This window comes from Mchenga conophoros, linkage group LG15, assembly GCF_057382185.1.
Source record: "Mchenga conophoros isolate Kocher_MC1m ecotype Shallow Benthic linkage group LG15, M_conophoros_male_GT1.1, whole genome shotgun sequence".
NCBI lineage: Eukaryota > Metazoa > Chordata > Actinopteri > Cichliformes > Cichlidae > Mchenga > Mchenga conophoros.
Window position 1 is genome coordinate 3917553 of NC_140540.1, and position 23201 is coordinate 3940753.

Consider the following 23201-nt stretch of genomic DNA (forward strand, 5'->3'; position numbering starts at 1 on the left):
ACCTGAACCAAAACACGACCCCGTCCCCATGCCCAGAACCCCCGAGACCATACGGCTTCAAACCCCATAGTGCAGAGACGGGCCTGACCGCTAACCTCCACTGCTGACACACAACATTCGCGCACACACACCAAGTTATGAGAAATAACCACCGTGTTACGCCACAGCAAGACACAGTATGTGTAATGCCACAATGGTTTTTGTCACCCTCTGTGCTTGTCTGTCATCAATTAACTATAATGAGAATAGTGGGTTTGGACAGAAAGGCTTGTATATTGCGTTAATACGGCTCGGCTATTATCACTCAGGAAGTTTGTCTCAGCTGGCCACAGCCACCGTCAGGAGCAGCTGAAAGGAGACAGAACCACCTATAAAAGCATATTGGTTTAAACAACCACTCCCTGTCTATTAGCTCAAAATGACATTTAATGAGACCTATTAGCTCTGCTCCAAATCAGCACTGTGGCTACACTAGACTAATGACACCAATAACACACATTCTGCAAACCATGTCATGTGGGGGCACACCAGCAGACACAGGCGCTGCGAGAAACGCACGTGAGCAAACGGATACGCACATCTGCATGTGAGAGCACACACGGGCGCATGTATACACACAGTCGATGAGTCGTCTGTGCGGTGGCAAACCACAGGTTAACCAAGAGCTGTCAAGCGATTAAGCACAATACGAGCCACAAAAACCAAGTTAGCCTCCCGCTAATGACACAGTGGCCAGAGGGACCTGACTAACCACTTACCATACACACACACACACACACACACACACACACACACACACACACACACACACACACGCACACTGTAAACCTCTGAGGAAAATTATACTTGGGCCTCGCTGATTTTCGTCACCGACCACGCAATTAATTAACTAAGGCTCGGGTCCACAGTTCAGAGATGTGTGCCTTACTGAGTCACAGGGGTGGTCCTACTGATATTAGACAAGGGAGCGCTGGGAAAATGACATCCCTCAGGAACACTCATATGGCTACCATAAGGAGCATCAAACAAGTTAACACAAAATCTACTTCCTGAATGAGACACCCACAACCAGGCAAGCAATTATACGGTTAGAAAAAAAGTTAACAGAAGCATAAAGAATATTTGGACATTTGAACTTTTATGTCAGGAACCGGCTGAAATCTTCTGCTATTGTCAACTTATTTTCCAGGAGGAAAACAAACAAACAAAAAATGCCCTACAGTGTTTTCAAAGAGGAGGGCCACAAAGGGCTAGTGTATGTCAACTTTAAGATAGCCTACTGTTCCATCTCTGAGTGCAACCCTCCCTGGTGGGGCCTGGCTATACCACAGGCCTCCTAATTATCCACTCGTTTAACACAAAATAGAGCCATAATGGCCAACAAAGCCCCCCCATACCCCCTCCCAGCGTCTCAATGAAGCGTTCACAGATAGAATCACAGTTTTGGAGACAGTCACTGCTCTCAGCTCAGAGTCTCTGCGCTGAAAACCTGGAGGAGGGGGAGGCTCTGTGGAGAGGGCACATGTGTGTTTTGCCACCCTCCGACCTCGACTTAATGACCCCTGAGAGGGAGACGTGTTCTGGCTGTAGTTTCTGGGTAAATTACACCACCACTGTAATTCTGACCACTTAGCAGCAAAGGAAAGAAGTTCAGGGGTTATGCATGATGACATAGTCTTTATTGCTTAAATTACTGTCCTGAGACTGAAGTTGGAACATGCAAACTCTAGCTTTATGTTTTTTTACTCAGGCTAAATAGAAGAAAAAACAATGCCTGTGAGAGTGAAGTCTTGTGCCAGTGTACCCTCACCTGATCAGGTCTCTAGCTTAAAGACTCGCTTCTCGTGTGTTCAGGCTTCTGGACACAAATCTAAGACGGCAGCTCTGCTGAGGCCGCACCGAGCTTTTCTAAACAAATTCACTTCCGACTCCCATCTGCTCGCCACCAAATAACAGGACTTGTTTGAAAGTCATCTGGGGGGGTGGGACAGCAGATGCACAGGAAATGCTTTTGATCAAACAAGATGGCTCAAGAGCGAGAACGGATGGTGGGGAAAAGTGGGCGTGAGCGTGAGTACATGTGCGTTTGAGGACAAGCATATGCCTTTGTTTCAGGGCGCATGTTGATGAGCGCTGAATGTCGAGTGTGTGAGGCATTTTTTGGCACCACAGGCAGGTTTCCTACAACGAGAGACTGATGGTGGTACTAATCCTAGTGTCTCCTGGCTCCTCTGTGTCTCTGTGTGTCCTGGTGCCATATGTGACAGGACAGGCGGGGTGAGTTGTTTGCGATGTGATATTGTTCATTGAGACGCCATGAGATGAGAATATGCTTTTTTTTTTATGAATAGGGAGGAGGGTTGTGGAAACAGCTGCATGCCAGACCAGTTGGCACTGTTGGCTATAGTAAAGTTTTTTTTTCCCTCCTCAGTTGTTTTTATATGGCCCATTAAAATGAGCTGATGCTAGCACTCTGCTACCCCGCGTACCCTCTGAGGAATACGTTGCCTCACATTTTATTTCTCTTCTGTCTCTCAAAGTGTCACATGGGAGGCTAGACTGCTTTGTGAGAAGTCTTTAAGTGATTGCTAATTAACACAATTTAGAACCTTTTCCTGTAAACCTTTTCTTTTTTGTTAATTTTCTCGTTTTATTAGTGTCATCATTTAAGCCGGACGTTCGACTCTGTTTGCTGGCTGGACACATAGCTCAGTTAAAGGGCACTCCACTGAGTTTGCATATCAAGAATAGGTGAAGAACTATGTAAAAGTTGAGAAGTATTTTCCACAGTTAGCTCCCTGATATTATCATCATCACATATATGAGCTAGAATCTGATCCCACATAACACGATGGGATTCTACTTATTCTAATGAAAAAGTAGAATCCCATATTTGAAAGCTTGCAAATTGGCAAATTGAAAGAAGACTTAGGATGCTTCCTTGTGTGTGTGCACTTATTTTCATACTGTACTGCTTGTGCGTGCATTGGTACTCACTCCTGGGCTCACGAGGTCCGTCCACGGTGACCTTTATGGCTCGGTGGTAAGTGGCCACTTGTGGCGGGTTGGTGAATACTGTGATTGTCAGAGTGAAGCTCTTGCCTGTAGTGACATCAAGCAACATCAAATGACAATTGAGACAATGGCTAGTATTCATCTCTACAACATCCCCAAGTCACAAGTGTGGTTGTGATCACATAATAGCCAATACAAACTGGGGAAGAAACGACTTCGAGAGGATTAACAACAGACAACATTGGCTGTTTGAGAGGGTCTATTTAGGTCCTTTGGCAGAGTCTAAATGGAAGACTGACTGCAGGAGCCAGTATCGTGTTATCCAGAATTTCTAATGCTTTGTGAGTGGGCGAGAGGCATTTTAATAGTCACTTCCTTTCTCGATAATCCCCAGCAGTTGCTGCCTTGGGGTTGAGTGTTTGTCTGTGCAAGTGTATGCGTCCCTATGTGCATGGATGCGGAATGCTATGAATCAGAGTCCAACAGCCAAGTCAGCAGGAACAGTAATATCTGAGGTATGCAGACGCAATGAGTAACCATGGCTACACGTTGGAAACAGGAAGCGGGGGTAGCAACTCATCCGAGCCCCTGTCTATTCATCCATACACCTGTGTGTGCCATCCCCTCTTCCATTCTGAGCCCCAGCTAAGTGTAAACATGCTTTTCAAAGATCAGATAGCAGTCAGACAGAGGAGATGCAACAGGCGTCCCTCATACCCGTTTCAAGGTGCATGTGGGTGTTCCCGACCAAGAACCCCAGAGGGTTACTTCAACGATATCAGGTGTGGTATTTGGAAAGATTAGCTCTATGATTGCAATCAATTAATGACTTAAGTGGTTGTGAACAGTTTCAACATAAAAATTGACCACAATTCATGGATAAACTGTAGAAAATAGCAACTAAAAGGAATTTCTAAATAACTGGAACACATAAAGTAATGCTAGCTAGGGTTAAGAGTTGAAATTATTAGCTGACAGTAAGGATAAACAAATGATATCACTAGCTCAACACAGTGGATACTAAGGATGCACCGGTACATCACCAAAATACTGGTACGGACCTTTGACTTTGTTGATATATTGTTACATATAAATAAAGTGACACATACTGATGATCTATGATACAGTGGGGCATCTTGTGCATTGTGTTCCTGCTTCACTGCTGTTAAAGCTGCTGTCATCTCTTAATTGTGATCCTGTTCGTGCTTCCTGTCAAGGTAAGGTTGTACGCTATGACGCTATTAATTTTAATGATGTTATCAGCGATATCTGAGACCTCTGAACTAGCCGTCCTGTGCATCTGTGCTATCATCATACAGAGGCACCACGTCAGCCCTGTAACCATCAATCCTTGTGCATCTTTGTTCTCTCTCTCTTATTCTCCCGTGCATGACTTTCAGCTATCTAACATCCTATCAGTTCACTTCGCTTGTACTTATCTGTCATTGCAGGGTATTCATTTCAGACACCTCGTAGTCTGATCTCCCCTGGCTCCTATGTCACTTCCTGTTACTAGATTCTTTGTTACAGCAAAGGGACGCACGCAAGGTCTCTGTGGCAACAGGTCAAACCCAAATGCCTCGTTGTCTCCTCTTAAAACTCTGTCACTCCTCGGCCCTCCTGACTGCTCTGCTTCCTCCCCTTTTTGACAGCTACAACAGAGAAGGAAACCGGGAGGAAAAGTTGCTGGTGGAGCTGCTGACAGCACTTATCACCATCAACTTACGACAGGCGACTTTTTTTCTGTGAGATTTGTACAAAAAATAAAATAGTTACAGAAAGCACGGCGAGTGCAAGAGCACATCAGGAGACCCAAACGTACATGATTTACCGACATGACAGTAAATGATGCAAATAGTCACTTTCGTGATGCCAAACATTTGAAGAATGCCATTGGACTTAATAGGCGTGCTTCTCTGCCTGACAGCGTGAAGATATGCGCAGAGAGTGATCAGCCGTAGAGCTGCAGCACCACCCAACATGTTTATGAGCCTGAACTGAGCTGGGTCATATCAGGTGAAAAGGAAGAAAAAAAAAAAAAGCCTGTGAGTTTGATAAGTATTTCTTGTTATCAGATTCTCGCTTTTTAATGTGGCTGACACTGGAGAGCTGCGCATTTCTATCTTTGCACAGTTTGTTTCTCAATCTAAAAATCACAAGTACGAAAAAGCAACTCGTCTGGATTAAAGGATAGAAAAACATATCGAGAAGTATCGTTTCAAGGGAAAGAAAGGGGGGAGCAACACGCTTCACCACTCGGGCTCTGCGAGATGGGTGGTGGGATTTGAGTCTGGAGTCAGAGAGATCATTATGTGGTTGCCACGTAGTGAATGTGGCCACTAATCCACACCACTGAACCTAATAGCTACTACTGTGTTGTAGTGAAAGGAGCACAGAGAAAGTTCCAGGCCTCACCTCTGCCGCTGCGGCCCACAAAACGGAGGTCATTGAAACGTGCTACTTGGTTCTTCATCACACCTGAGGCGTTCCGCAGCTCAGCGGAGTAGTTCTCATCGTTGCCCGCCATTACGGTGACAACGGTCCCATCAGGTATATCTCCCAGGGCTACCACCTGTTAGAAGCACAAAAGTTCTCCTTTCAAAATTTCAATCTGACGTAAGCTACATTATATTCCACTGCTCCTGTGGGGGGAAAGATTTTACTTTAAATATCAGAAGCTGTGGGAAAACAAAAACATTATCGTCTTCTCAGTTTTGACTATTCAAAGCTTGTCTAGACTCATCATTTTACATCCTGCCATCCTCCTACAAATTAGGTTGATAAATGGATTTAATTTTAATGCCTCGAAGCAGCCTGATATCATGATGAATGTCCTCAGTTGAATCATGTAAAATGCAGTCTTTCAAAACAAAAGCGCCAAGGCCTCGTGTTATCATTTAGATTCTTGGATGCAGATGAAAGAGGATAAGTAAGGCCACAGAAGTGGAATAATTACAGAGCTGTAGTTATAAGAACGGTTAAATAACACTTATATTTAAAAAGTGTCACATTTGATTTGGCTGTAGCTACAAATTTCCACTTGAGAGTGTCTTTGATCTGCCGTTTAAATAATACCTGTCAAGTAATTAACAGAGGCTTTTCTTTGCAATATCATGCAAGCCAAAAACAAAGAGAAAAAAAGGAACAAAAATAGGCCAAATACACAAAAGCATTATTCTTTGGAGCATTAGAAATATATTTTTCTGATTCGGAGTATTAAAAGCTTGAGGAAAATGAAAATGTACAGACTAACTAAATGTAGACAACATGCTGTAATGTTTATTAAATAATTTTCACATTTGATGCAAATTGTCAAAAAGAGAAATATCCAATACAATGAAGTCTTTGTTGCTTATTTCACTGGATGGGAAGTTGCTTTAAAAGGCTTGTATATTGTATTAAACTAATTCACAACATTTTCTGATTCTCGGAAATAAATATTATAATGATTTATTTTAAACGCAAGATGAAAACAATATGCACATGTGGCTCCTTTCTTCCAGACGCTGACTCATTTTCCTACAATTAAAACCGTCAGACTAATGCCCTTAAACTTCAATAATATTATTTTTTTATGCATTTCCTGACTATAATTTATTTTTAATGTCACAGTAATAACTTCCGGATTCTGCATGTTTACATTAATAGCCATTAAGGCTTGGAAACTCAAAGAAAAAGCTTAAGAGATAAAGAGGTAAATAATCGAGTGAGAGAAGGTTTTTAAAAATCTGAACTTCTCGTCATCTAACGTTGTTAAAATGTCTTCAGAGAAAGATGACGCGTTTATTGTTGCTCAAAATCAGCTTTGGGCTTCATTTGGTAGTTTTTTTTCTAGCAGTGAGCCATGATAGCCATCAAAAGTCGCTTTATTCGTTCAGCAGCGCAGCGCTGAGTCGGGACTCACCTTAAAAGCGACGGGTAGAGTCTTGTTGCACCGCCAGTGGGAGGGCAGGACCGAGCAGAGAAAGTTGGGGCTGTCGGTCCTCACTAGCTCGGCCGGGTGGTCCGCGATGATCTCGGCCATACTGCGGTTTTCGTGGGGGCGCAGTCTTGGCACCGCCGCCGCTGCGTCCGGCTGCCCGGCTGGAGAGCTCACATCGTTCATCTTTCCTGGGACCGGCTGGAGGCTACTGGACGGCGGACTGAACCTCCGACTGGCGCTGGGATCTACGGGAATTCGCATCACAACAGCGTGGATTATCAGAAAAGGCACCAAAGGCTCTCCGGCTGCTCTCTTTCTTTCTCTCTCTCACACAGGGAGAAACTCAGGAGCGTGCGCCGCTGCTCGCTGAACCTCAGCGCGCCTGCCAATGGAAAATGGGACTCGAGTGAGCGCACACCGCGTTTCAAAACCCTCTCCACTACAAACTTTAGTGGTCGCCTTCAAACGACATAAAATAGACTTCTCCAGCAAGAAAAACAACCCTTAAAAAAGTTGATGATGCTTTAAATGACAAGTTCTTTTTTTTCTTTCTTTCTTTTTCAAACTCCTCGGTGGAAGAGTCCATGTGCCATAACGCTGGCGTAGTTGCTCATGTGCGGATATAAATAACATCAAATAAATGTCCGAGCTCGTAATAGGCTATACAATTACAAAAAAAGCACGTCTAAAATGGAACAGCAGACCCAGATGCTCAAAAAACGAAAAGTTTTTTGTCTGTCTCCCTTTAGTGAAAAGTCAAAGCGCAGCTCCAGGTGCGTCATTGAAGTCTTTGTGCCAAACTGAAAGGCTTTCTGAAAGTCCGCAGGCTATGTACACACAAAAAAACCTTTCAAAGTCAAAGGGATAAGCTTTAACAATACTTTACAGGGTTATTTACAATCCCGCGACGCCTGCAAATTCAACATATTTTTCTGTTAAGTCTTCCGGCCGTGCCGCTGATTTTGTGTAGGGTTAAAAAAAAAAGGTTTAAAGACGTTTGAAGAGAAAAAAAACTATCGCCGGTGAGATGAAGGAGGCGGAAAAACGAATCCCGGTTTTGTAGCCGTAAATGCGGTTAGTGTTTGGAGGCCGGGGTTTCCCGTGCTCAGGCTTTTTGTGGTTTATATAGCTCGAGCGCCCAGCAATTATTGCGCTGATGCGACTCCAACACGTGGTGTCTGGAGTCAGATGCATTCCCTCCGCCATAATCTATCACGCCTATATAGACTGCCGGACAGATCTCCCTGTAAATGGCCATAACTTCATGAAAGACACGTGGAGCTGCGTTTCACGCCTGTCTCTTACCTACATTTCAAAGTTTGCTCACAGCCTATACCGTACGTACCGACATGTTACCGCTCCCCTGGACCATCAGCGCGCTCCTAACAGCGGAGGTGCTCATTTTCAGTCAGCAACGCGCACATCAGTCCATCAGACCGTGTAGTGTTACCGCCGTGTCCTGACCGTAAACGGCTCACAGACGCGTTCAGAGAGAGCCGAGCCGCGGCGAGAAGCGAGTTACACTCCATAAGGTATAGGAGTGAGTGAGTCACCGGAGAGCGGTGAGTCAGGTAGAGGCGCAGGGGTAGAGTTTCACTCGGTCACAGGGGAGAGCTGTTGTGCAGGTGTACAGGTATTCTACTTTACAGGGGCTTTAATTTATGTTTATCCATCCACGTGGCCGCCCTGTGAACCGACTGCGCGTTTGGGAAAGGCATTTATGGAAAATCCAACTTCAACAGTTTCTGTGCCTCATACAACTTGTTAAATCTATTACACGGTCGTTTTATTACACATAGACCGAAAATAAACGATCTATCTATATAAGCAGCACCAAAATGAGACTCCTTGCGTAATTACGCACAACTTAAAATGTATTTGCATATTTCAAAACGAGATCACATACCGAGTAGTCCATTTGACGCAGCTTTTATTTCCTACTTTGACACACTTATTGTACTTTACTACAACACTACATTATTTAACCCGTTTTCTTATTTAATTGCAGAATGTGTGAGACACAAAAACGCCGAACGGCTGTAAATTTAGCCAACAGTGTATCAAATTGTAAAAACCAGCTCAATGTCAGCCAACAGCAAAACACTGCTTACACATGTATGCATCCTTAAAGATAACCCGGTAATTTACAACAGAGGAACTCTCACAGGAGCCACTTTTCAGCTTTAGAAATGCTGAAACCTTCAGTTGATTTTTCGGCACTTGCGGTTTTTATTTTCGCAGCTGCTGTTTTTTGAAACTCAGAAAATGAATGAAAATAATTCTCAAGAATATTTAACACAACAAAAATAGTAGATCTGCAACTCATGACATAAAAATCATGCATTTTTTAAAAGCCTTTTTTTTTAAAAAACAAAACAAAAAGTGCTACATACATCCTTACATCATAACAAAACAGAACATAAATTAAAATAAATAAAAATCACACTTTAACTTTTATGGCTGACATACTCTTTATGCCTGCTGCACTGAAAACAGTGAGGGCCTACTTAGCTTGTCCCTCTTGTGTCTACTGTAGAGGGCATCATTTACCCTCTGTGAGCCTCTATATCTCAGCCGGCACTCATCACCCACCCCACCCTCAGCCCTGATTACCCATCGGTCTCCCAATGAGACTTTTCTGGATGCCACATCACACATCAGCATGTGTACTGCCACTCTGTGTTCCATTTCCATTGCTCCCAAACAGGCTTTTATTGCAGTGAGTCTTTAAGACAAAGAGCTTTGATACTCCAGGCCTGTTTCAAAATAAATGGGACAAGTGGGAGGCACAGCTGTTGGGTTATTTGGATCCAGTCAGAGCCTTTGTAGCTTGTTTTTATGTTGTAAAGTTAGATGCAGTTTTATATACTTTGCTAAAGATTGCAGTGTTGTAAGAGAAATAATGTAATTCACCGTACACTACAGCCCGAGCGCTTGAAATAAGTCAAGTTCTTAAGTTTCACAAGCAAGTATGTGTGCACATATACATGTCTATTAAGTTGTGTGTGAGTGTGAGGATGTGGGAGGAATATATATATATAATGTCTGAAAGCACTGACACGCATCTGGCACCTCGTCATGTGGACGGAGGAGGGGGGGGCGAGTGATTGAGTTACGCTTCCCTTCTGTGTGCCCCAAACACCAGAAATATGGTTCACATTGTCCAACATTCTCAAAGATCATCTAACAATTCATGGATGGATAAATGTGAATAGTAGTAATTAAATCTGTAATAGTGATAAACATGGACTTGCAGGAACCATGGAGCCGGTTATCCCAACAGAGTTAAGTTTCAGCTCTGATAATATCGCTTTTTTATCGTTGAGTAAATGTAGAGTAATGTGGAAAACACCCTTAATGTTGTAGTGGAATCTAGTTTAGGAAATTTAAAGGAGGGGGGCCAATTTCATGCCATCAGCCAAATCAGCCTTATTACTTTAAATCCTGACTTAAATTTGAAGTGGAACTGTCAATGTGCACGTTCTATGAATAACAGACCCTTTAATGAGAACATTACACAAACTCACCAACTTTTCTAAGTCAAACTAATCATGCCTAAATTTAGATTTGCTGCACTCTGTTATTGTCCCATCAGAGGCAACGTAATTTTCCCGGCCCAACCCCAGGGCCCCAAACAGCCCCCCCCCCTCCCTACCTAGCCGTGCTTTAAACTCTGACAAGCTCAGCTCATCAAAGAGTGTTTGTCCCATCTGACTCCGCTTTGCTTCTCCGCTGCACATCCAGCATCTGTCTTCCAGCTCCCTACAGGATACGGTCCACACTCGTACAGCGCGAGGGCTTTTTACCGTCTGGCTCTCTGTCATTCAGAGGTATTGGGCAAAATCTGCACAAGTTCAAAACGTTTGATGTTCCAGAGATGTGACGGAAAGATGGCGTTAATGTGCCAGAATAATCCGTTCAATAAAAAAAGAACATACCATGCCTACCAAAATAACATTTTAGGAACCCGACAACTTTTGATTAAATGCGAATGCTGGAAGGTTTCGGGCAGAATTGGCCTTTTAAGGATACTCCGCTGATCCTCCTCAGCATAAACTGATTTCATATGATGTAGTAATGAATCTAGCATAAAGCCGTTTAGCTTTTCAGTGGTTCTGCTGCTTGCCTGGTGCACAGCTGGATCGTCTCTCTCAGCTCTGGTATTATTCATCTACTGTGTTACACTGGCTTGGAGTCACTGCACAGTAGGAGAAGTCACTAACAGTGAGGAACCACAGTATAGCACATCGAGCAGGATGTGCGTTTTATGATTTATGGTAATATTGTATTTCGGCAGCTCAGTTTCAATTATTTGTTTTCAATAAAAATCAAACTTAGCTGACATTCTCTTGACTAATTTTCCTGTCGAGATATCAAGCGAGTAATAAAAGTTTCTGTTCTCGTTCCCACTTGGAATGACAAAGAGTGTGTGAACCGCTAATATGTGCACACATCCACCGCCTATAATGTTGTCAGCAAACGAACTGCGCAAAAGCTTCTCCCGGCGCGTCTGTGACCTTCACATCTCCCTCGCTGTTTGACATTCAAAGGGACGCATTCAGACACGTACTTACGAGGCGCGCGTATCCTCGCTGTGAACAACACCTCATTAAGGAAGATGACAAGACACAGGGCTCAGTGTTTCAGCTAGAAATGTGTGTAAACTTTCCAGTTTAAGCAGGAAACAACCAACTATGAAAATACGCTCACTTTTAGCTTTCTTAGAAAAATAATTTGTAACATTACGGTCATATAGCCTCACTCTTTCGCTTCTTCATAAGCATATACTGTACTCTCATCCAAGAGGAAAAGCACAGCCACTTAAGACTCGGGATTAAGACTCCATTTCACAGTGCTGCATTTTTCAAGACACTTAATTATAGCCTTCTAGAGGAGCGCAGTGACGAGGCCCAGGCTTTTTCAGCTCTAACGGGATGTTTCCATGTTTGGCAGGCCACCAGCCAAATGGCCTGCCAGCAAGCCAATCAGAGAGCCCACCAGGCTCTGCAACAAAGCAGCCAGAGATCCAGCACACGATCCAATCGACCAAACCGACCCGGAGAACAGGCATGTAGCTGCAGAACCAACTAAACTAGTGGGCCGGTTAGTTAGCCAGCAGAGGAGGATGACGACGGACAGAAACTTTGTTCCTTGTGACCTCATCGACACAACCTCAGCGACTCACATCCCAGCGCTGATCCCAGATCATAGCTAAGCCCTTAATGACTGTTTGTGATCGAGGCCGTGACATCACTGTAAACTGTTAGGACGAGGACAGCACGTTCTGTGGTGTGTGAGTGTGTGTTTGTGCGTGTCTCTATGCAACTGCCTTCACAGAGAGCAAACCCAAAATACATTAAACTCTGAGAAAGCCGGACCGGCGACTGCGCCCTCGAAGTCTTACATATGTATACATGCGCTTCGCTGAGGGGTACAGAAAGTTGTCTGATATTTTTGCTCAGTTTTTGAAATGGCACGGAGCAGCGTGGAAAGAGATGGAGACACGGAGGGGGCGGCTGCTCGCTGCTTGTGGCAGGAGGGTAAAGAGGGAGGGAGGGTGGGAGGGGTATAAAGACAATTTCCTCTCTGCTCTTATTGCTCTGACTGTCTGCCGCCTACTGCCTTCACGGAGGTCCCTAATTGAGATCACTTGTACTTAAAAATAGGAACAAAAAAGGAACTTCTGTGGGCTGGAAGATGGAGAGGAGAAAATAAAGCAGCAATATGTGACGAAGGCTGCCATTAAAGAGTCCCAATGATAGATCTGAGTGGGGCGCAGAGCTGAGAACTCTTTCTGCGTCTGCCAGGGAACCTTCAGATGTTGACGTGTCACACACCACCTGCTGTCACTTCGCTTAAACCGTGCATGTGGAAGAGTGTATTTGTAGGTTTTCTGTATGTGCGTGTGTGTGGGTGGGTGTTTGGCTCTTTGATGGGGTAGGGTGACAGTGCCTGTGGCTGAAGCCAAAAACATGCCAAAAAGGGGTACTTCAGTTTTTCCACTTTTACATGCAAGTGTTTGTAGGCATTTCACAGTTTGTCTTTACATTGCTTGCAAAAGAACACTCTCAAAGCCATCAAGCATATCTGGGCAACCCCTCGCCATGCAGCTTGTGTATCATTAGCTATGCTATTATTAGTCTTTCACTTTAATTCAGCCGTTTCACCAATCAAACTCTAGCTGGAGCAGCTTTTCCCAGACTTGGTCCCAGAATGTCCTTAAAGCTGTGCTGGTTTCCCCTTTAAACCGTCTATCACTCAATCAGGTCTGATCCTGCTATTAATCAAACAATGAGCCCCTCTCCTTGGAGACCAGTTTGACAGATTGGCTTGAAGGCAACGCAGCGTATCCAGGAGTGGTACTGGACCACTGCTGGGAACAGGAACCCTGTAAAGAGCGTTTTTCTTGGACCGGGACCTTCTGTAGGTGCTAAAGACAATACAGACACTCGGGCTAGGCCAACATTCCACTTTACACTTTTCCCTTCCTCTGTGTATTTCACTGGTCTACTTCCCCTCTGCAAACTAGCCGGCTAGTATCAAAATATTTATAGTACATCTGCAAGACATGCTGTTCTCATGTATCCAGGCCGTTTAGCCCTGTGTTCATTATGCGAGGTAAAACTAATACCAGATTTACAGGGGGAGATTTCTCTCTGTTCTCCCCGTCCGTGTAGCACGATTGAGGATGATTTATGTGAGGTATGGACGCACAGGCGAGATAGATAGAGTGACTTCATGGCAAGAGGCAAACAGCCTGCAGCCCAGACTAGCACTCGCAGGGGGGGTATTGGCTATCACTTGCCCATTTCCACCCTTTCAGCTGAGTGTAGAGGAAGGTAAGGATGGAAAGGCAGTGGCTGGAAACAGGGGAGGAAAAGGAAGGAGACAGGAGGATGTATGCATGTATGTATATACACAGAGGTGGGGTGGAGGAATGTCCAAGGGAACTGGGTCCAAATTGAGGTACGGGGGTGTAGAAGAGGTCCAGATGGAGGGGGGAAAATTCTGTCATGGATGCTCAATTGCACACAGACATAAACATCTAGCCATAGATCGAGTAAGCCCACGCCTGGATATGTCCCATATACATTTCTTGTTTGGGAGCTTTAGAATTTGTATTAAATATACCGTTTATTTTGCTTGGCTGTCATGGATGGACTTTTAAAGCTCGCGTAGAAAAGCTTAGGACGAAGTTCTGGCATCAATTCGCTTCCTCCTTTTTGGGAGATAATCGACATCAAAACTGTCAGTCAAGTGAATATGTCCAGTGCCGAGACAATAGCCAATCAGATAAAGAGAAAATGAAAACAACAGTAATGGGCAGGCAGCGCGAGCAAGCCACTGCAGTCGGTGTGCGTCGAGAGTGTTTGGATCTCGCTTTTTTTTCCTGATCTCTTCCTGATCGCAGTCCAGCTCGGAGCAGCTCCAAAACACTGAGTCTGAACTCCACAACCTGGAGCAGTACACACCAGTTTAAATTCCAAACCATTCAGATGTCAAAATGGCCCCGGGACGCCTTGGCTTTTGACGTGTAGGATGAGATGTTGCTAAATGACTTAAAGAGTTAAGTTGAATCTGTCACGGCTGATGCAGCTCACTCAGAGATTGGCTTTTGCCTAAAACCTTAGCCTATAATTACACTGAGACTATTAGGCTACTGGTCAGAAATGAGTCACAGAGAGGTGGGGGTGCGGAGAAAAAGAGCCGGGTGGATGGAGTTCACTTTCATAGCTTCCAGCCTGAGATGTCCTTAGACAAAATCAATTCCAGTCATCTTCGGAAAAAAGGGTTCAGCGAAAGAAAGCATCATCAAAGCAAAGGGAAATTTACCAGAAGATAAACGACTATTGTCTGATTATTCGACCTGTGACCCTGTATTTTCCACATACACTCAGAAACGTTGCCTGTTATTCCAGGACGAGGACTTCTCTTCCCCAAGCTGAGACTCTGATGACGCCAGCCTTATAGCGCCTAACTCGAGTCCTAAACAGAGTCTCATCAACTGCTGGGTCCCACAGGGAGCATCAATCACATTGTGAAACACTGTCCTTCAAACACAATCTATTCTGCGGTGTTGCATTATGGCAAAGCTGAGAATGTGAACGTCACACACTTATAAAAAAAATCTCTCTCTGGCAACGGGGCTGCTGGGATGTGGTTTCGAACTGACAATTAAATTGTCCGCTCGGAATACGTTGTCACTCTGGAAACACGAGATTTACGGCGAATAATTTTGAGAGAACTGATCAGCTTAAATATTTGAACCGGATTTTATGGCACCATAGATCACCCTGATACACTCTTGCATCCTCAAGAGGCTTAAAACTGTCCCCAGTAGTTGCAGAACTCATTTACAGGCAATTAAAGAAGCTCCTCTCACTCAGATACGTTTTATGGAAGCCTATCACAAATGAAACCCTGTTTTTGCACTGCTCCTACTAAGAAGGCAAACGTATACATTCACATCGAATATCTACAAAACACAGGGCCTTATCATAAGGCTCCTCGAAGCATACTTCAGGTTACACAAACCAACTTGCAGAAGGAAAGAAAACCTTAGAATCATAAAAGTGATACACAGGGTTAGAAGCTGTAAACATTAAGCCTGTGTTTACATTGCAAGGGATTCTTTTTCATCAGTAATAGCCTCACACTGTGAGCCTGATGATTGGGTAATATTTATTATGAGCCCTTAGGGTGTGCTTCCCTTTCAGCCTCTCTTATGTCTATAAAACCTTTTACCCTTAGCTCAACTGTAGCACAGACAAGCTCCCATTAGAACCTGATTGTATATGGGCTTTAAAGTGTGCTTCTATAATGCCTTTAGTGTGCATAGGTCATGTGCACATGTGCTCATGTGCATGTGTGTGTACCTTATGCGTGCATGTGTGTAGCAGTAAACGGGCTGGCTCGGAGACTCTGGTTAACCAGACTATAATTTGGAGGCCCAGTGAAGACTCCCAGCAGCCTCTCACTGTTTGTTTACCAGAGAGACCAACTCTACTGTTTCTGCTGCATCTGCAGGGTCCTGCAGGAAAAGGGCGTATCTGTCTGGTGGTGTGTGCATAAAAAAAGTGTGGAGGTGTAATTCTGTGCGTAATGAAGAATTCATGTGAAAGTGACAAGAATAGGTCCGTGAACAGGTCGTGTGTGAGCGTTATAAATGCTATGTGAATGATCAGTTTCCTCAAAATTCCCACTGTGCTTATTTTTCAAAGAACCAGGGCCCCGACTAAGCTGAAGAACTTTCAACAACCCTCCCTGTCCTTTCTTCCTCGTGCATCTTAAAGCTACAGTAAATCAATGCAAGAATATACATTCACTACTCCTTCTATTCTGAAATGGCAGCTTTGTCATAAATAAGAAAACAAAAAAAGAGCCAAACTTTGCTAAAAAAGCACCCTTGCATTAAAAAGGGTTTGTCAGCAAAAAATGACTGCTATTTTTGTTTGTGCTGAGGGTAATTCTCCTGAGACTAAACTGCTCGCTTTGTGTCCCATTTGGGCTTTTTTCACCCCCACCAACCCTCCTCCAAAGCAGGAATAAAAAGAAAACAATGCAATTCAAAAGACCAGAGCTCCCAGCCTGTCATTTAGCTGTAACTTTGAATTGTCTTTGCTCCCTGTGTGAGCTGTTTTCTTTCACACGCATGCACACACACACACACACACACACACACACACACACACACACACACACACGCAGAGTTGTTGCAGCATCCTAAAATTTCATCATGAGAGAGGAAGAAACACCGAGGAGAGCAACTTTCAAAATATCACTCTAATAAAATATTCCAGCTCCTCTGGGATCCTCCTTTGCTCGTTCAGCATCAGGAGAAGTGAAGTGGAAAAGGCCTGTTATTGGTCTGTTTCCTTTGGGGAAAGACACCAAACGGGCTGAACAGAGCAACAGCTGAAGGAAAACTTTTAACTGCGACAACAAAATGAACTACAGACGACTGTAAGGGAGCAGCTGTCTGGGTGAGTGACAGGATTCGAGCCTGCTCCGGTGAGGATCAGACACCATGTATGTATATAGACTTTGATCAGACGCCGCTGCTTGTCGGAGCGCCGTGATCGGATTGAATGTGTGTAAACTGGAACAGCTCAGGGATCAACGTAAACACAGCAGCTATGTTCTCAAAAAGATGTCACAGGAAAGTCCTTTGAAACAACCTGAAATGTAACGTAGGGGATTTCTGCACTGCTGTTCCAGCAGAAATTGTTCGAAACTTTCCCACCTTTGCTTTTTTTCCACAAGCAAGAGTCACGCAGACTTTAGAAAGTCTGAGAAACTATAAGACAGAAAACCTGAGTAGTTCCACTTTATCATTTTTAGCATTTATGAGACAAAGATTAAAATGTAATAAGTGATCATACACTTATGATATATGATTATGAGATCTTGCACTTAGTAATAAATATCATTAGACAGAGACTTGGATCTGAGACTTAATTTATTTCTCTTATCTCTTACTTCTAAATACAACTTACAAACTCTGTGAATTGCTGAATGCCCAGCTGAAATGTAGTAATTATACATGATTTTGGTTTGGACCTTTAAATCATTTAATTATTTATAAATCAAATATATACACACCGCGTACTTCTACACAGGTCATCGCTGTTCCAAGGGGAAAACTGGTAATTGTGGAAAAAAAAAAAGTCACTTTTTGTCACTTGTAACCAGAACAAAAATTAAACAATTTGCAATCTCGATCTCATGCACAAAACAAGCGATGCCAGTGAGTTTCTAGCAACAGCCACCTGGTAACATCGATTTCGAACGCCACGCTCGCTGCTCCTTGTGCAAGTTCGTGTACTGATGTAACTAAACGCTGTGGAAACTCTTTGAAAACTGGTTCGTTTAACGGAGGTGGAACCCGTGGGTTTTAACTTGGTAATCAGCATATATTAGCAGAATGCGGAAAAAAAATATTGGCAAAATTCAGTATTGTAACGTCTTAATCAGGCATTAAACTGACTTTAAATGTAAATGTATTTATAAAAACTTTAATCCAATTGGAGCTTTTTGGTTTAAAAGCAGGTGTATATATATTTTGGCTTCATTTGTTCTAGTCAGTTGAGGACACTCTCGCGAGCGCCCTCTAACTACGGTCAGTTTCTGCATAATGGCGCTGACGCTCCATGAGTACTGAAAGCAGTCGGTTGCGATGCGGCGACCAAAGAATCAAACGTGAAGCGACTTTGGGCGAAAAACCCCCCACAGGTGCTGGAAGGTGGGCAGGACCCAAGCTAAACTTTTCTCAACTTCCAGGTGACTACCAGTAAAAGTGAAGAATACCATTGAATAACATATACATATACATTAAACGGTCACCTAGGCAACTGCCGCCTGCAATGTCCACGAGCGACCAGTCATCAGTTTCAAAGCGATGTGTGACGAGCAAATAGCTTCCAACGTGCACGCAGATTAACAGGAAGTGAACAGGTACTTCATAGGTTGCCTTAGGCGTAAGTATATTATCTATACTACACTCCTAATAAATCCTAGCAGTGGGGGTGGGGGAGCTGAGGAGTATTTTTTTTCCTCTCTTTCTCTCTGGAGGCCACTTTACAAATGAGAGCTACCTTTTTCTAGCTTCCCTCGTCTCCCCCCGGGGACTTGTCAATATCAGCTACACACACTACTCGAAGTTCAAAGGCTTGCAGCCCACTGCACACACCTACACACACTCTCCGGGCCTCCTTTTGTGTCTCGGGGGGATATTTAATTTCAGTGTCTCTGCACACATCTGAATAAGTCTCCATGCCAGCTTGTGTGTGCCACAGGTGGTACGGTGCTGGTGACTCTGATTACTGTGGTGACCAAAGCATCGCCGCCCATCACGTTTGTCATCAACCTTTTCCTGAAAGCGTGGGTGGGAGGGGAAGGATAAAGGGACGACTTAAGGAGAAGCAGAAGGAGGAAGGGATGAAGGGAGGCGAGGAAGGTAAATGAGGGTAAATAGCCGCCCCCACAGTGCCATATGGGAGGTGGTTTGTACGAGTCAATTTTGTACTTGCCTCTTGAGTGCAAACTGATCCTTCCTTTTGTATCATATCCCAGTCTCACTTACTCTTTTTCTTCCTCCGAATGTCTTCTTCTTTCTCTCTAATTTTCTCACTTTTTACTCCCTTCTGAAACATGAAAGAGTAAACATTTGACCCTTCTCTTCCACGCACAGGCACCGAGAGTTGTCAGGCCACCTTAAAAGCCTCGCGTGGGCGTCGCTGAGTGGGTGGGCTCTCTGATTTTCAGGTGTATTTGATCTGTTGTATTCACACCTCAGCACTGGCAGAGGGGGCCCACTGTGTGGGCAGGTAATTTGAGCAAATTAGGAGATGGGGCCTGTGCACTATTAATGACACCCTTATACCCTCCAATGCACGTCCGTCTATTGTTCCCTCCTCTGCACACCTTTCTTTTCTTCCGCTCCAAGTCCCCCGGTCCCATCTGCGCCTCCAGCTCAACGCCCACCCTCAGTCCCTCTAAAGTCCCACTGTGTGGAATGCACACACACGGTGCACATGGGGGCGGCAGAAGGGGGGGATTGGTTCCAGGTGCCAGTTTGAGCGAGAGCATTAATCAAGCAGACAGATCCTCCTGTCACACACACACCTTTAATGTGCACGCACAATAGAAACTACAAAACCCACCTGCCATTATTCAGCGACTTTGCTACATGCCAAACGTCTGTTTAAGTTACCAAATTTGTCCCTAAATGTTTTTTATAAGAGTGCTATGCGATAAAAGGAAAATACTTGAGAGAAAGTCAGCGCTGATACTGATGTCTGGACACGTTGTAACAAGGTGCTCCACTGATGTCAGCTCAGCCCTCTTTGATGCTCCTTTGCTCATCTTCTTCACCTTCTCCTCAAAAACTGAGCACAATCCCGACTGTCTGTGTTGACACTCCTACGCGTTAGAGGTTACACCAACTAAATAATCAGAATTGCTTCAGTGCATTAGTGCTGGAAAGTAAGGTTATATATTTAGGAGTCTGGCCTGAGTCGGAGGGGATACCGCATTCCTTTAAGATTAAACTAACAAGCCAAAAAACCTGCCCTTTTCTCCGGCACGGGGAAGAACAGGTAAGGCCTTGTGTAGATGCTGTGGCCACGCTCTCACTCACATCGTTACACGCTGAACCCAAACATCCAGGAGGCTCAACACTCCATATTTCCCCGTTATAGAAACACGGGAGTGTGGAAGCAAGGCCGCCTCGGCCTATTTGAAAGGGGGGCAACGGGGGAAACGCTGCTATTCAAGCCTTTCCTGTGGTTTGCCATATCAGCTCCGCTTTAAGTCATCTTCTGACTTAAACAACTAAAATAAAACATAAATGCCAAGAAGAAAAAAAATGGAGGATGTGAAAAGAAAGAGCAGACTGCTTTATAATACTGGTGTTATGTTTCATTAGGGTGAAGCCGTTCCAAGATAGACCAAATTTTCAAAGTGTTAGGTAGTTACTTCCTCTCTGAGGGCTTATATCGGATAACGGTAATTCACCCAGCTTGATGCTATTGAAATGGATGAGTGGCTGCAGGATCTTGTTAAGTGTGAAAATAGCACAGCGACGCTTTAAAAGCTTCACTGGTTAACGCAATGGCATTAAGCTACCCAGTAATTATGGTGCATTTAAAAATCATAGCTATGTGCAGAATGAGTTTGCAACGCTATCCAAAAATACGCACCAATTTGGCTCTCATCTCGCCAAAACACCAACGGCATATTGAACATTTGCACTGATTTATAGCAAGCGAGGCGTTAGCACTTTTTTTAAGCAAGCGTTCAAATGTTTATTGGCCCTTTAAGGAGATTGTTTTTGAGTCTAATGTCAATGCTTTGAATAGGCAGAACCCTACGATAAGCACTCAGCTGGCAGGTTACCTTATCATAATAGTGTAATTAGCCCCAGAGCGACTGAATATTAGGACAGAACAAGAGATAATATACAGTGCACTGTGAGTATTTACACTGAGTTCTACATTTGTTGTTGCAGTCTGCATATTACAGAGATGAGAGTAATCTCCCTCATTTCACTGCTTTATTTTGAAAGTAGTGAAGCAGACATTGTACCACATCGAGACCACAAAGCACAGCGATTCACAGCAAAGACACCGCATTTATAATTTCAGAAAGCAGCAGAGGCTTTCTCAACGTTCGTTCCCCTTTAGTAAAGTATATCAACCCTTTATTATTTTTTAAAATGACAGAAAACTCTCCACAACTTTCACATCACACTCGATTTTCAGACCGTAAAAATCACAGCTTACGTTATTCCCACGACGCTTTCATTTAGACTTTAATAACAGCCTAAAGTCTATTTTTGGGCACAATCAGCCTCACATTCACAGTACATTTGAGAGAATTACACACCAATTAATCTATCTTTGATTAAACCCCGATCACATTAACACTCCCTGATTACCCCGAGGAATCATGTAGGCTAATGTAAACCATCAGCACTAATAAGTTCTAATAGCTGGCGCAGCTCGCAAACACAAACAGCGCTATTTTACTCCATCAATATGACCCTGCTGGGATTAAATAGCATGTTTGCCTCAGAGGTACAATTAAGCGATGCTAAATAGAGTTCCTTTGAGCCTGGAGTTAAGGGAAGAGTCTCCGCTGCACAGTAGCAGCCAGTGAAGCCCTCACATCGTCCTCCCCCCACTCCCCCGACCCATCCCCCGGCATTTTCAAATTACCTATTGATGAGTGGGCTTCACGTCTCTCCACGGGTGGATGAGGGGGTGGGAGGGGTGAGGCGAACGGGTGGGAGGTGGTGGTGGTGGTGCGGTGGGATGTCTGGTTCACTTTTAAGACGTCTCCAAGAAGCAGGCCTGTGGTTAGATCTAAGGCAACACTTATGCAACAGAAGCTCCCTTTCTCAAATACATATATACGGTTTCCCTGCAAATTATCCGAGATTTTCTTCGGGGGGGAAAGTTTTCCGCCTGGAGTTTTCAGATATTTACCCACATCGTCCCCGCTTTCTTTCTTTTGATGTTGTTGATTCGGGTCCGTCTGTGTGTAAGCACTCCTTTTTCCCCCCCCCTCTCGACTGCGACTGCACGGCTTTGCCGAACGATAATTGCTCCCATGACTTAATTGTCTATATGTAATTAAGTTTGTAATAGAGAAAAGAGGCACTTAAATGTTCCCCGGAGAGGCACGGTGGCTGAGTGGGTGCCACACATGTTGAAGATTATTCTGCCCTCTCCATCTGATCTGCCAGTATGAGGAGTTATAAAAAAAAATGTATTCAAAGCAATTAAATTAAAATTGCCTCATGTAAATGCCAAGACAAATTTTAATGAGCCCCCTCTACTTTAATTTGGAATATTTGCCCGTTCCCTCAAGTCAGCTCAATTTATCGCTGCACGGGAATGTAGGCTCGACTCTAAATTAAAAATGTCCTTAATGAACACAAATATACAGACGGATGGAGTAATGTGGCTTTCTAACTACAAAAACAGTATTTTGTGCTCTCGGCAAACCGGCTGACGCTGGGCAAAATGATCCAGGAGAAACACGGGAGCGGGGGGACTTGAAGAAAATATGTAAAATCAACAAAAGTCAACGCTCCAGCTCTCTTTATATCCACTTCATGCATTTTAAGTTCACAGGAACTGATAAGGATGCTTACAGATGTAAATATTTATGCCACAAAATCCACGTTTTACGTTCTTATGCAAGTCAAATGAGTTCAACGTTACTTTTTCCCCTTCCTTTTTTTGTTTGGCTAAAGCAAAAAAATATCCAGGGTGCCATTCCTAATTTTTTGCCAGTTCAGATGCAGCACAGTACACTACATTTATTTATTCAGAATTATAAATACAACAGAAAGAACTGGTGGTCTTGCAAAATCACACCGTGCCGTCAGGGGGGCTTTTTGTGGTTGCACTGACAGATTTACTACCCAGATGTTCATAAACAGGGGCAAAGTCAATGAGGCGTGGCACGGCATCAATCAGCAAACCTTGATGTCTGAGAACTGATCAGGGATTATCATCCTTATGGGGTGTCTTCTCTACCTGAGCATCTGCACACATCTGCTCTTCTCTCTTCACCGTCTGCCTCTCCCACGGCGTGCTTTCAATTTCCTGCACTGCTGCTCCTCTCCTCTCCTTCTCCTGCGCTCCGACCCCCTCCACCGCCCTCCCCCCCCGAGACACGGCGAAAGGTCAGGAGGTTAACATGGTAATAGGTGGTGGTGATTGGTAGAAGACGCTCACTCTCTCCCAGCTTTCAG

At 44.1% G+C, this 23201-nt stretch overlaps 1 protein-coding gene across 7 annotated transcripts in view; it reads right to left on the bottom strand.

Annotated features, from left to right (window-relative positions):
- Positions 1 to 23201, bottom strand: part of runx2b (RUNX family transcription factor 2b) — a 78391-nt gene that overhangs the window by 15060 nt on the left and 40130 nt on the right. For 4 of the 7 annotated variants that reach the window (XM_085246258.1, XM_085246259.1, XM_085246254.1 and 1 more), the window contains 3 exons: positions 6920 to 7182; positions 5431 to 5587; positions 2998 to 3102 (listed from right to left, as the gene is read on the bottom strand). In XM_085246258.1, coding sequence (XP_085102384.1) covers positions 2998 to 3102; positions 5431 to 5587; positions 6920 to 7120 — 463 coding nt within the window. In that variant the 5' untranslated portion in view covers positions 7121 to 7182. Of the gene's footprint in view, positions 1 to 2997; positions 3103 to 5430; positions 5588 to 6919; positions 8248 to 8282; positions 8475 to 22983; positions 23004 to 23201 lie in introns of those variants that run through there. The other 3 variants (XM_085246256.1, XM_085246257.1, XM_085246260.1) reach the window with 3 other exon arrangements.